This window comes from Rhinopithecus bieti, unplaced genomic scaffold (genome assembly GCF_001698545.2).
Source record: "Rhinopithecus bieti isolate Rb0 unplaced genomic scaffold, ASM169854v2 scaffold_30761, whole genome shotgun sequence".
Lineage (NCBI taxonomy): Eukaryota > Metazoa > Chordata > Mammalia > Primates > Cercopithecidae > Rhinopithecus > Rhinopithecus bieti.
In genome coordinates this window covers 170,665-185,949 of record NW_016813169.1, presented here as the reverse complement: position 1 = coordinate 185,949, position 15,285 = coordinate 170,665, and the positions used below count along the sequence as shown (strand labels likewise).

The 15,285-nt window shown below is 39.0% G+C and overlaps 1 protein-coding gene across 1 annotated transcript in view; it reads left to right on the top strand.

Moving 5' to 3' along the window:
- Window positions 1-15,285, top strand: part of EFHC2 (EF-hand domain containing 2) — a gene marked incomplete at its 5' end in the record, with an annotated part of 171,837 nt that overhangs the window by 86,416 nt on the left and 70,136 nt on the right. The window contains 1 exon segment of the mRNA XM_017847751.1: window positions 860-990. Coding sequence (XP_017703240.1) covers window positions 860-990 — 131 coding nt within the window.

Below are 15,285 nucleotides of genomic sequence, written 5' to 3'. Positions count from 1 at the left end.
GTGATCCACCCGCCTCGGCCTCCCAAAGTGCTGGGATTACAGGCGTGAGCCACCGCGCCTGGCCAGAATCTTTTCAAAAGAGCTAATAGATCCTGTCATGGAAATAGATGAAAGGAAATGCCAAAAAGTGGGAGGAGTAGGGGTCTGCGATAGTTGCCAAACCACCTGGATCATTTTCTGGTGGGAGAGAGGGATCTTTAGACTAAATTGCCATCAATGTTTTATTTTAAAATTTCATCTTCTCATTTTGATCTCTTAGCTATAATTATTTACGACCTTATGTTTCACTGGATGCAAGAAGTATTCTTACCAAGTCAAAAAGCTAGTCACAGGATAAGAGACAGGAACAGTAGACAGCCCAGAGAATGACTGTGCGAGGGGTTAAGGTACCTGTATGGATCTTCCATACCCAGCCTTGCTCTCATCAGTGCGTTGCCTAATGGATAACAGTTCCAGGGGGACCCCATTCTAAAGATCTAGAGAAAATGGAGGGCTACTTATCCAGTTTTGAATCCCATTTTCTCCATTAGGATCTCCCAACATATTGGGCCGATATCCAAGGGTTATAGAGAGGAGGCTGAGATGGAAGCAGGGGTTGTTTTCTGATCTCTGTGGCCTCGTGTTCCTTAAGCTCGTTTCCCTCAGAGCTGGGGCCTCTGCTGATGTCAGCTATTGTCCAGAAGCTTTAACTGAGGAGATCCAAAGCTAGTCATGCCTTCTCGGTGTTGGTTTCTTTGCAAAGACAAACCTGCTAACTTCATGTGCACAGTGTGAAGTCCCTTTACTGGCCATGAGCAAGACTGGGCTCCTGAGCTGTTAGGAATATTTAAATATGTTTTCCTTTCATTTCCCCTTATAGTATCCTTGCAGTAACCTCAAACTTGCCCTACAAAAGCTGAAGCAAGAAGAAGCAAAATCCAGAGAGCTCAAGCAGATATTCAGAGCTGCTGACCGTAAGCACACAAAGAAGGTGGATTATAATACATTCAGGTAAGCCATATTCTGCTAACAGTCGTCTGTTTTCCCCTCAAGGTTGTCCAAAGAACAGAAAGAACTGTTTCTTTCCTAATCAGTTAACTATTTTTTATTAGGAATTGGCATTTCTTTGAGTTTGTATTATTTTGTAGTCAAGTTTTGGCCACTAATACTCTAGTAAATGTTATAAATTTACATATAAAAGGAGTTTTACATGGGAACAGAGGGACAAGAGCATAGAAAGTCAGTTGGTGACATTGTCTTATGAATCAGGGAGTTGAAGGATCAGCAGAATGCCAGGAATGGTGCATCTGAGTGAGAAAGACAGAAAAAAGCACTGCTAAGATCACCTCCCCACCACCGAAATCTGGGGGACAAAGGAGGGACATCTCCAGGAATGTGGTGAAGTTGGAAAATAGTAAAAACTTCACCGATTATCAGAGCAAAGGTGATATGTATGCATCTGTGTATACGTGTGCTTGTACACATATGTGTATTCTGAAAGACATGAAAATACAGGAATCGAGGGAAAAATATGTGACAGTAGTGGGAAATATTATAACAAATCTTGATCAAGGTTTTCTCTAAGGTGAAGCTGAATTCTGGGACTATCCAGTGGCTGACCGAGGCAAATTTTCAAACAGCGGAAACACAGGGAAATTCAAATTCAGGGTCTAGTACAATTGTGATACTTCTTAGGCTGAAAACAAAGTGAATGGAGCGTTTAGGAGAATAAATTAAATCATGGATGGAGGACAAAGGGGACTTTCTCTTTAGGCTGAGAATTCTGGCTCCTGACAAGGATAGTGGCTGAAAGCTATATAGTAAACTCTGCTTGATGCAGTCAAGATGTGGGCTGAGAAATGAGGAAGTGAGCCCAGGAGAGGGTAGCAGGGAGGTCTTTCCAAGTTTGTGTCTGCAGTCGCCTATTGCATCACTACCTGGTGGCCTGGAGCCCACCATTAGGCCCAGAGTGTCCCAAGAGCTCATTTGTTGTTTTAACAAAGCTCTTTTGTGTCTCCAAAATGTTCTTTGGAGAGAAGCAGTCAGAGGACATTTTTATTGTTTAGAATTCCCAACCTTCTGGGATCAATAAGAATTTATAGTTCTTTGTTATTGTTCATAGTCACATACACATGTTCATAGTGTTTTGGAAAATAAATGGAGACAGTAAAGAGCAGAGACAATTACTCAGGCCATGGGCTAATGGAAAGCAGTGGAGGAGAAAGCAAGAAATTTCCATCAGAAATGAGGGAGTGGTTTTGTTTTATTATTTGTGTCCTTTTACAAAAGCATCCATTTTTCCAACACTTGCAAAGTCTATTGGAAACACTTTAGTGAGTTTATAGGGCTTTTTGGGAAGCACTTAGGCCAGGCAGGCGATCCAAGGAGGAAAAGTTGCTTTGCAGATGGAGGCCTGACCCTAATTGTGGGTGGGATAAAGGACCACTATGCTGTGATTGGAGGGGTAGCCTCAAGGAGCTGCATGCTCAAAAAGAAGGACCTCCCCGTCCCAGAAATTCCTTAAAATGAAACTCAGATCAGGTTCAGGTTTCGCCTGGCTTGAAAAATCCTTCAGTGGCTTGCCATTGTCCTCACAATGAGATCCAAACATTTGACTGCAGCCAGCAAGGCCTTGAGTGATGTGAGTCTGTTTGTATTTCCAGTGTCATCACCTCTTTTTCTGCACCCCTGTCTTTTGGCCTCACTGACTGTCTTTCGGTTTCTCAAACACATCAAGCTCTTTCCTGACTCTTAGCCTATGCACACCCAGTTCCCTCTGCCTGGAATGCAGTCACCACCACCCTCTGCATAGCAAACTCTAGGACTCATCTCAAATGCCGGCTCCCAGAGGGGCTTTCATTCAGAGGGGCTTTCTAGATCCTATCTAGAGTAGATCACCTGCTGTTATTCTTAGCCACTTGTTTATATTTTTCCCAGCACTTAGCACAACTTACAGTTATTTTATTTAGAGATCTGTTTACTTGGGGGTAGCGCGTCTATGTGTGTGTGCTGTGTGTGTCTTCTCCTATTCCCATGTGAGCTTTCTGAGGGCAGGGAGCTCAATGGTGGTGTTCCCTGCAGCATCCCCTACTGCTGGGCGCTCTCTCTCTCTCTGTCTCTCTCTCTCTATATATATAATAGATATATATTTTAATATATGTATTTATTTATATATATAGCTACCAAATGAAATAATGAACCACTAGAGTTGTTCCTGGGGGTTCTAGTTTGGAGGTGATGGCATGGCCTCCAAATAAGAGCATAGACCAAGAGTCTAGATGTCTCGATCCATATGACATGCTTGGTGCTGGGTGCTGAACCCTCTGTGCTTGGGGCTGCTCATTTGTGCTTGGCCCACAAATGTGGGTCCCTGCACCTTGTCTTCAGCCCTATCTTATGCTTCTCAAACTCTTTCCTGAGCAAACAAAAAGGAACTACGTAGCCCGTGTCTATCACATCATACCCTAATTCAATTCTTTACTCAGTGCTTTTACTAGCTAATATTTTCCTTTCATTATGTGTGTGTGTGTGTGTGTGTGTGTGGTGTGTGTGTGTGTGTATTCTGACTCTCCTCACCAGAATATAACCTCTTTGAGGGCAGGGGCCTTCTCTTTCTTGTTTTCTGCTTTAGCCTTATGACTTGTTTCAGTGTCTGGCAAACAATGGGGTGTTAATAAATACTAGTTGAGTGGGTACATTTTTTGTTTAGTGTTTAATATGCCTCAGATGAAATCCACTGAGATAATTCTCTGCTTTTGTGTCTTTTGTGTTCCACCTTCCCTTTTCTTTTCTTTTTTTCTTTTCTTTTCTTTTCCCCTCCCTCCCTCCCTCCCTCCCTCCCTTCCTTTCTTTTCTTTTCTTTTTTTTTGTTTTATTATACTTTAAGTTCTGGGATACATGTGCAGAACCTGCAGGTTTGTTACATAGGCATACACGTGCCATGGTAGTTTACTGCACCCATCAACCCGTCATCTACATTAGGTATTTCTCCTGATGCTATCCCTCCCCTAGGCCCCGACCCCCTGACAGCCCCTGGTGTGTGATGTTCCCCTCCCTGTGTCTATGTGTTCTGAATGTGTACATTTTATCTAGCCCTCACTGCTTTGGCTCTGACCTGTAGGGTGATTCTGTCCATGCTAGTTCCTCAAGCTCAGACCTTTCTCCTGAACTATAAACCTGGAAATATGCATACCTCTGGGACATATGCCCCTCACATGTCTTTTAGGCATCCCCCAAAATAACTTTCCCTAACTTGACCTCGTTTTCTTCTTTCGTAAAGTAGCAGCTAGAGGACTGTATCCTGATAAAGGCCATCATGGGCATCCCCAAGAGTCCAGACCAGGGGTTGGCTTTGTGTCTCCCCTCTCTCGACCTCTCCCACTCACCCTTTGGAATTATACGTCTTGAACTACCTCTGGAAACTTCCCCTTCTTTCCATCTGCAGCTTCACCGTTGTAGTTCAGCATTTCATCACTGTTTACTTGAACCCTCTGAAGAGCAGTGTAACTGATCTCTTTTTCTTAACTCTCATCCTCCAAAGTTTTGCCACAGTGACCTTCCTAAACTCTGATAGGATCATTCCTCTGCTCTTAATCCTGCATCAGTGTGTCATGTGAGTTTGCCTACCTTTCTCTCCATATTTCCATCTCACTAGAATAATAATACTTTTATAGAAGCCACCATGTATTGAGCACTTACTGGGGGCCAATCATCGTGCTAAGTGCTTTCCACCTACTATTTACTGGTAGCCTTCTGTCAAGTTGTTGCTTATTTGCTTCCCTGCCTCCACATCAGCTCCTGCCAAGTGCAATAGATGTTTGCTGAATAATTTAATGAACGATCCTATTTCTCAAGGAACGTTCAGTCTAAAGCTTGCAGCAATCAAGTAAATAATTGATTTCCTTGCACCAGGGAAGGGCCATCTGGCTCTCACTTAGGGAAGTAAGGAGAAGCTAGGCCTGATCTTCACTAGCCAAATAACTTGGGCAATTCACTTCACCTACCTGTGTCTCACTCTTTTGTTCATATATTGGTCTCTGAGGTCCCTTCTAGGCTCTGACAACTGGAAACTCTGAAAATGTAAGTTTATGATATTCTTGTAAAATGTTCTCTTTTCAAATTTGTGCATTGAGATAGTGGAGAAGAGCAGAGGCAAGCAACGGCAGGATTGCAGCATAGGTCTATGGGCTTGGCCTCTGTGGCCCTGACTCTCTCCTGCTTAGATACCTGGCACTCTCAGCATACACCTGGGGCTTCAGGGCCCAGACCTGCTGCTCTGGGCAGTGATCCAAGCCCCTAGCATTACCCTTCTTCTCAGAGATGTGCATCTCCTCTCAGGAAAACCTTGAGGGTAGGAACTGATAAACTACCTCTGCATAAGGTGCCTTGGTCAATAATGGATTAATGTGTGGGCCTCCCAGAGATATTTGCCTCAGAATAGACCTGATGGAATGCAGGGACAGGCAGCTATCAGGAAACGGAAGTAAGGAATGTTTGGTTTTTGGTTTTTTTGTGTTTTTTTCTGATTTTTTAATCTGAGTAGGGAACATTTCTCTTTTGCCTTGTGGGAATTCACAACTTCTGCTTCTATTTCATTGATCCTCTCTAGAATCTTTTTGGCATGGTCTGTCAGATTCGCCTGTGAGAGCTGCTGATCGTTATCCAAGAGAGTGCAGATAACCTTTCTCAGAGCCTTGGGATAGATACCTGGTGGCAGTGGTGGGCAGATTTCAGCAGGGAGCAGGGCAGGAACTAAGCTTGGCAGGGCTAGTATTTCATGCAGTTGGGAACATGGGCAGAGTGGAGCTTCCCAGTGAGGGCCCTGGACTCTGAACCACAGGCAGCAGCAGCAGCACTGAGAGCCCAATGCCAAGGAAGATGTGGTCAGTCCATCTCTCTGGCCACTTCCCTGAGCCTTGATCTACCCATCAGAGATGGACACCTGGCCCCATGTAGCCTGTGTGTATTTTGGTTAGCTGAGTGCTTATCTCTTCTCCCCACCTGGGGAAGCTCTCAGAGGGCAGGGCCCGTGCCTGGTTCACTGTTGTGTCTTTCCCAGATACCTCCAGAACCCAGTGTATCAGACCTCAATGAACATAGTGAATTATTACAGATTTTTTCTTCAGGCCCCCATTATCAATTGTAGGGTCAGTAGCTCGCCTGTGAACATCCATGTAATAAATTCCTTCTAAGATTTAGAACCTCGAGGAAATTTTCTCTCTTGTAAAACTAAAATTCTTCCTAAAAGGGGTAATATAATAGAAATAGTTCTTTTGTTTTTTTGTTTGTTTGTTTGTTTTGTTTTGTTTTGTTTTTTTTTGAGCCGGAGTCTTGCTCTGTGGCCCAGGCTGGAGTGCAGTGGCCGGATCTCAGCTCACTGCAAGCTCTGCCTCCCGGGTTTACGCCATTCTCCTGCCTCACCCGGCCTAGAAATAGTTCTTATCACTGGTTTTGGAGTTGGCAAACCCAGATCCAGCTTTTGGCTCTCTTGTTTACCAGCTTAGTGGCCTTGGAGAGGCTGCTGAATAATTTTTTCATCTGTAAAATGGGGATAGTAATACATAGGACACAGCTGTTGTGATGAATACATTTGATACTGATATTAAAATTCTTACTGTAGCTGACTAGTGCATGGTGGATACTTCGAAAATGAAAATGCTTTATCCCAATAGTTGTACACTGGTGTCACCAACAACAGTAATAGGAATGTACACCCTGTTTACAGTATTTCTATAAGCTTTATATTTACTCATGGTGGGGTCATTCAAAACATTCTTTAATAACTGAGATTGAAAGAGAAACTCTAAAACTTGTAGACCTTGAAGATGGAAAATAATAAACATCATTGTTGGTGGACCAAGGCTAGGAAACATTAATGTAATCCACCCTGTTGGTGTCCTTTACTTCACAGAAGAATGATCTCATCCTGATTTATCTAGGGCAATTATCTCTCCCTTTGTATGGTTTTGCTCTATTTTTGTTTGGACTACTCTGTGTACATTGCCATTGGTGTTTTTTTTATTGTAAGCAATCTAGCATCTTTTAAGGAAGCCACTAGTCTATGAATCTATATGAACAAAAGCAAAAGCAAAAACAATAAAATCCCAAAGCGCTCAAACATAGGTTCTTATCATGAACCAAATAGATTCTTTGACAGTATTCATAGCCTGTCTTNTTTTTTTTTGAGCCGGAGTCTTGCTCTGTGGCCCAGGCTGGAGTGCAGTGGCCGGATCTCAGCTCACTGCAAGCTCTGCCTCCCGGGTTTACGCCATTCTCCTGCCTCACCCGGCCTAGAAATAGTTCTTATCACTGGTTTTGGAGTTGGCAAACCCAGATCCAGCTTTTGGCTCTCTTGTTTACCAGCTTAGTGGCCTTGGAGAGGCTGCTGAATAATTTTTTCATCTGTAAAATGGGGATAGTAATACATAGGACACAGCTGTTGTGATGAATACATTTGATACTGATATTAAAATTCTTACTGTAGCTGACTAGTGCATGGTGGATACTTCGAAAATGAAAATGCTTTATCCCAATAGTTGTACACTGGTGTCACCAACAACAGTAATAGGAATGTACACCCTGTTTACAGTATTTCTATAAGCTTTATATTTACTCATGGTGGGGGTCATTCAAAACATTCTTTAATAACTGAGATTGAAAGAGAAACTCTAAAAACTTGTAGACCTTGAAGATGGAAAATAATAAACATCATTGTTGGTGGACCAAGGCTAGGAAACATTAATGTAATCCACCCTGTTGGTGTCCTTTACTTCACAGAAGAATGATCTCATCCTGATTTATCTAGGGCAATTATCTCTCCCTTTGTATGGTTTTGCTCTATTTTTGTTTGGACTACTCTGTGTACATTGCCATTGGTGTTTTTTTTATTGTAAGCAATCTAGCATCTTTTAAGGAAGCCACTAGTCTATGAATCTATATGAACAAAAGCAAAAGCAAAAACAATAAAATCCCAAAGCGCTCAAACATAGGTTCTTATCATGAACCAAATAGATTCTTTGACAGTATTCATAGCCTGTCTTCAAAATGGAAATTTCAATATACATTTTTGAAAACAGCATTTTGAACTTTCCTAAAAGCATTAAATATAAATAATATGTTGTTGTAGAAAGAATGCTAGCCTGGGAGTCAAAAGATGGAGATCTTTGATTTGATTCTGTCACTGCCTGGTGGTGGTGTTTGTATTGGTGAGGGCTTAGTTTTAAAAGGAATATCCTCTCTGGCTGGTTAAGCAAAAAAAGGAATATATTAAAAGGAACCTGAGTGGTTCACAGTGTCTTTGGAAGGGCTGGAGAAATAAGCTCAAGGCTGAACTATAGGAACAGTGCCCAAAACAGGGCCGTAGAACTCGTCTGATGAGAAAATGACCTCTGTTACCACCACCACCACCACCCATGACTCATTGCTGCACTTGGCATTGCTGCCAAGAACCTGACTTTACCACAGCCATAACTACCACTATTTCTGGCAATCGTCCTTTACCACCCCTGAAGGCTGGGCTCCTTTGACACCAAATGTGGCCCACCCTGAGCTGCTTTTCTTCTGTTAATCCCTTCTGAGGCACAGTCTTACTTCCCTGATTGGTAGGGAGCCTGGGTCACCTGCATATTTCTAACTGTAAGGAAGTCTGGGAAGTTGAGCTCTGACCTCTGTTTTGGGGTGGTAGGAAACTTATGTGGGATTCCCCAAATATAGAAAGGCTATTTAAGAGATAGCCTTTGTAGAAAGTTTCAGTTAGACAGGATGAATAAGTTCTGGAGATGTGGAGATTTATTGTACAACATGGTGACTATAGTGAATAATGATGTATTATCTACTTGGATTGCTAAGAGAGTGGCTCTTAAATGTTCTCACCACATAAAATAAACGTGTGAGGTGATAGATATGTGAGTTAGCTTGAGTTAGTTATTTTAAATGTATACATATATCAAAACATCACGTGTGCTGTAAATATATACAATTTTATTTGTCAATTATACTTTAATAAAGCTGGGGTGAAACAAAATAAATAACAGGTACCCTTTTCATTTGCCATGAATATTGCAGGGATAGTAAATCCAAACCAACATGAGCCAAACAGGGAACAACGAATGTATGTTGACAACAGAGACTAAAGTCTTTGTTTGTAACCAAACCAAGCAAAGCACCTACCTAGTTTTAGTACTTTGAAAATATTGTTTTGACTCACCAAGCAACTAAACAAGAAGCAAAGCCCTCCCCTACACTTGGCTACTTTTGCAATGTCTGATGAACCTTTCTGAGTTTCCATTGCCTTAAATGAAGGTATTGAATTAAATACAGGTNTCTCATCCTGATTTATCTAGGGCAATTATCTCTCCCTTTGTATGGTTTTGCTCTATTTTTGTTTGGACTACTCTGTGTACATTGCCATTGGTGTTTTTTTTATTGTAAGCAATCTAGCATCTTTTAAGGAAGCCACTAGTCTATGAATCTATATGAACAAAAGCAAAAGCAAAAACAATAAAATCCCAAAGCGCTCAAACATAGGTTCTTATCATGAACCAAATAGATTCTTTGACAGTATTCATAGCCTGTCTTCAAAATGGAAATTTCAATATACATTTTTGAAAACAGCATTTTGAACTTTCCTAAAAGCATTAAATATAAATAATATGTTGTTGTAGAAAGAATGCTAGCCTGGGAGTCAAAAAGATGGAGATCTTTGATTTGATTCTGTCACTGCCTGGTGGTGGTGTTTGTATTGGTGAGGGCTTAGTTTTAAAAAGGAATATCCTCTCTGGCTGGTTAAGCAAAAAAAGGAATATATTAAAAGGAACCTGAGTGGTTCACAGTGTCTTTGGAAGGGCTGGAGAAATAAGCTCAAGGCTGAACTATAGGAACAGTGCCCAAAACAGGGCCGTAGAACTCGTCTGATGAGAAAATGACCTCTGTTACCACCACCACCACCACCCATGACTCATTGCTGCACTTGGCATTGCTGCCAAGAACCTGACTTTACCACAGCCATAACTACCACTATTTCTGGCAATCGTCCTTTACCACCCCTGAAGGCTGGGCTCCTTTGACACCAAATGTGGCCCACCCTGAGCTGCTTTTCTTCTGTTAATCCCTTCTGAGGCACAGTCTTACTTCCCTGATTGGTAGGGAGCCTGGGTCACCTGCATATTTCTAACTGTAAGGAAGTCTGGGAAGTTGAGCTCTGACCTCTGTTTTGGGGTGGTAGGAAACTTATGTGGGATTCCCCAAATATAGAAAGGCTATTTAAGAGATAGCCTTTGTAGAAAGTTTCAGTTAGACAGGATGAATAAGTTCTGGAGATGTGGAGATTTATTGTACAACATGGTGACTATAGTGAATAATGATGTATTATCTACTTGGATTGCTAAGAGAGTGGCTCTTAAATGTTCTCACCACATAAAAATAAACGTGTGAGGTGATAGATATGTGAGTTAGCTTGAGTTAGTTATTTTTAAATGTATACATATATCAAAACATCACGTGTGCTGTAAATATATACAATTTTATTTGTCAATTATACTTTAATAAAGCTGGGGTGAAACAAAATAAATAACAGGTACCCTTTTCATTTGCCATGAATATTGCAGGGATAGTAAATCCAAACCAACATGAGCCAAACAGGGAACAACGAATGTATGTTGACAACAGAGACTAAAGTCTTTGTTTGTAACCAAACCAAGCAAAGCACCTACCTAGTTTTAGTACTTTGAAAATATTGTTTTGACTCACCAAGCAACTAAACAAGAAGCAAAGCCCTCCCCTACACTTGGCTACTTTTGCAATGTCTGATGAACCTTTCTGAGTTTCCATTGCCTTAAATGAAGGTATTGAATTAAATACAGGTTTATAGGTTGAAAGCTGGCAGTTATATTTTGTTTGGCTTTTGTTTAATGTTTTTAAAATTAGGAGTTTAAACCTAAGAATATATGTATCTGGTGCCTCTTGGAAAATAGAAATTGGACCCACATTTCTCCATGGCAACAATCTTTTGGGGGTGAATGGCACTTGCCCTCCTAAGATAGAGCTTGTTCTCTGCATTTCTTCTCAGTTTCCACAAGTCCTTATTGCCTCACACCAAGGCACTTTCTCCTATTTATCTTACATACCTACCCCAGTAGGTACTAGACTACGTAATTCTTGGATTAGATCATTATAAGGCACCTCCCAGATACAAAATTCCATTATTTTGTTACTCTAGGTATTGTGGAAATAGGCATTTAGGAATCACTGTATAAATAGTTCAAAATAGAACTGAAGACTAATTTTTTAAAATTAGAATCCAAATATGATTGTATACTTGGAAAATTCAAAGGAATCAATTTAAAAATTGTTGGAACTATTAAGAGCATTCAGGAAAGTAGCTAAATATAAGAAAACTATATACAGAACAATAGCTTTACTTTATATCAGCAATAACTAGTTAGGAAGTGTTCTGAAAAGGGGAATACTATTTGCTGTAGCAACAAAAATGAAATATCTGGGAATAAATTGGATGAGAAACATAAGACTAAAATAAATGCAATTTTTAAACTTGATATCTCTGAATGGGAAGACAATATTGTGAAAATTCTTATTTTCCAAATTTATAGATTTGAAGCAATTCCAATCAGAATTACACAGTAGGTTTTTGCTGTTGCTGTTGTTAGATTTGGTTTTGTTTAACAGGGTTGGGGAGATAAATTGACTGATTATGAAGGTTCATCAAGAATAAGGCGTTGAGAATATCCAATAAAATGTTGAAAAGAATATTAAAATGTAGATACTAGAAAGGTATATGATTTACATACATCTGAAAACATTTTCTAGCAGAGAAACAAAAATATCAGTGAAATACAGTGTAGAGTCCGTAAAAGACCCATTTTTATGAACTTTCGTATAAGTATGGAGAACATTTCAAATCAGTAGAGAAAGAATGGATTATTAATAAAGATTTTGGTGACAATCAACTAGAAAATGCCTATATACACTTATTTTGTGGTGAAGCACAGTTTCCAAAAGCCATAAAGGAAAGATTATATTGACTACAGAAAAATTTTATATCTCTCTACAGAAAAAGATATCACAAACCTAAAAGACAAGGGACAGACTAAGAGAAAATATTTATAACCAGTGTTAAGAGCCAGGGGATTAACCTTAAGTACTTAAGAACTCCTATAAAATCAACAGACAAAAATGGATCAAAGACAGGAATAGTTCACAGAAGAAATACAAATGGTCTTTAAACCTGTGAAAAGATGCCCAATAATGACACAAACTGAAACAATGATGAAATATTATTTCCACTTACTCTATTGGCAACATTTAAAAAGAATGATATAACTGACTCCAGGTGAACATGTGGGGTAACAGGTACTCTCATTTTCCATTGATAGGAGTTTAAATTGGTTCAGCATTTTGGAGGGCAATTGGCAGAATGTGTCTAATGTTTAGACTCTTTTACCTGGTAATTGCACTTGTAGAAATTTTTTATTTGGAAAAATTTAGACAGGTGGATTGATAAATATATGTGTATGTGCATGCATAATATTTATTGCAACAAACTTTGTAATAGTAAACATTTGGAAAAATAAAATGCCCAACAATAGGGGAATAGTTGGATATATTCTATTGCATTAATTTCAGACAATATTTTTTAGCCATTAGAAAGAGGTAGACCACATATGCATACCAGAAAAAATGTATGATGTATCAGTTAGGATTGGCTAAGTACTGCTGCAGTAACAACAACCCCTGAATCTCAGGGAATTAAATCAACCAAGATTTATTGTTTGCTGACTTTATGTATCCATTGTGGTTGTCAGGGGAATTTTGTTCATAGTAGCCACTCAGAGACTGAGGCTGACAGAATAGCCACCAACTTGAATGTTCCCAGTCATATTGCCATAAAGGAAAGAGAATTTGGAGGGTCAAGTACAACAAATTCTTATTTGGAAAGAAATACATATCATTTACACTCTCAATTTATTGGCTAGCACTAGTCACAGGACCCCACTCATGTGCTTAGAAGAAGGAGGGAAACCAGATCTTGGTGAACAGCTATGGGTGGCTACCACATATGTGTTGTGCTGTTTTGTAGATAAAGCAAAATCCAGAAGTATGTTAATATCCTACTTACGCCAAAATGTAAAAGTTGTAAAAGTGCAGGTGTGTGTGTGTGTGTGTGTATATATATATATATTTCAAGGAATGTATATCCTTTGAAGAAATGCTAGCGGGCTACACACTAAGCGTGTTAGTGGAGCATGCATTCATTCCTGATTTAGTTTTTTTTTTTTTTTTTTACAATGAGCAATTATTTAAAAATTCAATTTAAATAAAATAAAACCCAACCAAATAAAGCCGAAAAAGCTGGGGCAAAGAGCTACTATGGGAACATTTTTCAGAAAGAACATTTTTATTCTTGCTTCAGTTTCCAGAAAACAGCCTAAGGCAGATGCTGGAGGAATGTTCTGAGCAAAAGTCAAAGAGGCTTGGAATTGTACAGTAGCACAGTTGTTTGTGTGTGTAGTTGATACTCTACCTACTCTGATTATTGACTACAGTCAAATAATTGTAATGTGCTTACTTAAAGTTCTTATTTTAGGGGCCACAATATTTTATGTTTATGCAATTACAAAGTTTCAGAGGTTTAAAGTTAAGTTTTGAGATGAAATAGTTTTTATAATTTTCAAATTCCTATCAAATTAGCATGTTTTACCCATTCATTTTCTCCAACATTCTATGAGAATTTTAAAACATCCAGAAAATTTGGCAAGATTAAACAGTGGACACCTCATATATCCATATATCCACCATTGTACCATTAACCTCTTACTTTATTTGCTTTATGACACATCTCTCCATTTATACATCCTTATATCTATCTATTAACCCATCTTAATTTTGGTGCATTTCAAAGAAAATCACAGACATCAGTTACTTCCCTCTAAATATTTTAGCATGCTTACTATTTATTTATAGTTTTTCTTTTTATGTAAAATTTATGTTCAATAAAATGCACAAACTTTATACATTTGCTGAGTTTTGACAAATGTATGTTTGTGCAACCCAAATCCCTACTAACACATAGAACATTACCATCACTCCAGAAAGTTCCCTCATGCTCCATCCCAGTCAATTCATGTGCACATCCGCCATTCAAGAGGTAACTACTGTTCTGATGTTTTTTTTTTTCCACTTTAGGTGCTTTTTTTTTTTTTTTTTTTTTTTCAAACTATTGGTGATTTTTCTCTGTTCTAGAATTTCATATGAATGGAATTATACAGTGTGTACCCTTTTATGACTTCTTTCGTTCACTGTGATTTTGGGATTCATTCATATTATAGAGTGTATCAGTAATTCCTTTATATTACTGAGTAGGATTCCATTGTATGAATATACACCATTTGCTGATTCGTTCCCCTGCCAATGGATACCTGGGTTGTTTTCGACTTGGAGCTAATATGAATAAACCTGGTCTGAATATTCCTGGCACAAATATTTTGTAAACATATATTTTATTTCTCTTGGTTATATACCTAGGAATGGAATTGCTGGGTCACACATAAAGTAAGTGTGTGTTTAGTTTTTTGAGAAACTGCCAGACCTTTTACCAAAGTGGTTGTATCAGTTTACATTTCCAAGTCCACATTGTCAGTTTTTTATGGTTGTTGCTTTCTGTGATCTGTTTAAGATGCCTTTGGCTGGCTCAAAGTCGCCTAGATAGTCTCCTATGTTTCCCTCGAATAGCTTTATGGTTTTAGCTTTCGCTTTTAAGTCTATGAGTTATCTCAAATTAAATTTTGTATATGGTGTGAAGTAGGGATCAAGGTTCATCTTAAATTCTTAAAATTATTTGAAATTCTAATATTATGGGTCTCCTTTGCAAAGGAAGCTAAAATACTGGCCTTTTATATTTTCTCAAATCTTACAGTTTTCAATATTTCCTTATGTAATACATTCATATTTCTTGAAAATTGAAGTATTCTCACTAAAATAATATCCCAACTAACTGAGGAATGCTGGATACCAATGATCTTATTAACTGAAAGAAACTGTATGCCACACATATAGTGGATTCTGTTTTCCAAAGATTGCTTCAACAGTATCTCCTATCCAACATGCTCCCCTACAATGTGAACTTGACCTTTCTTCTTCTGAGGGATAGGACTATGTCATTTCCCCTTGAATCTTTTTTAATTTACAATTTCTTATTTTTGTGGGTACATAGTAGGTGTATATATTTATGGAGTACCTGAAATGTTTTGATACAGGCATGCAATGCATAATAATCACATCATGGAAAATGGA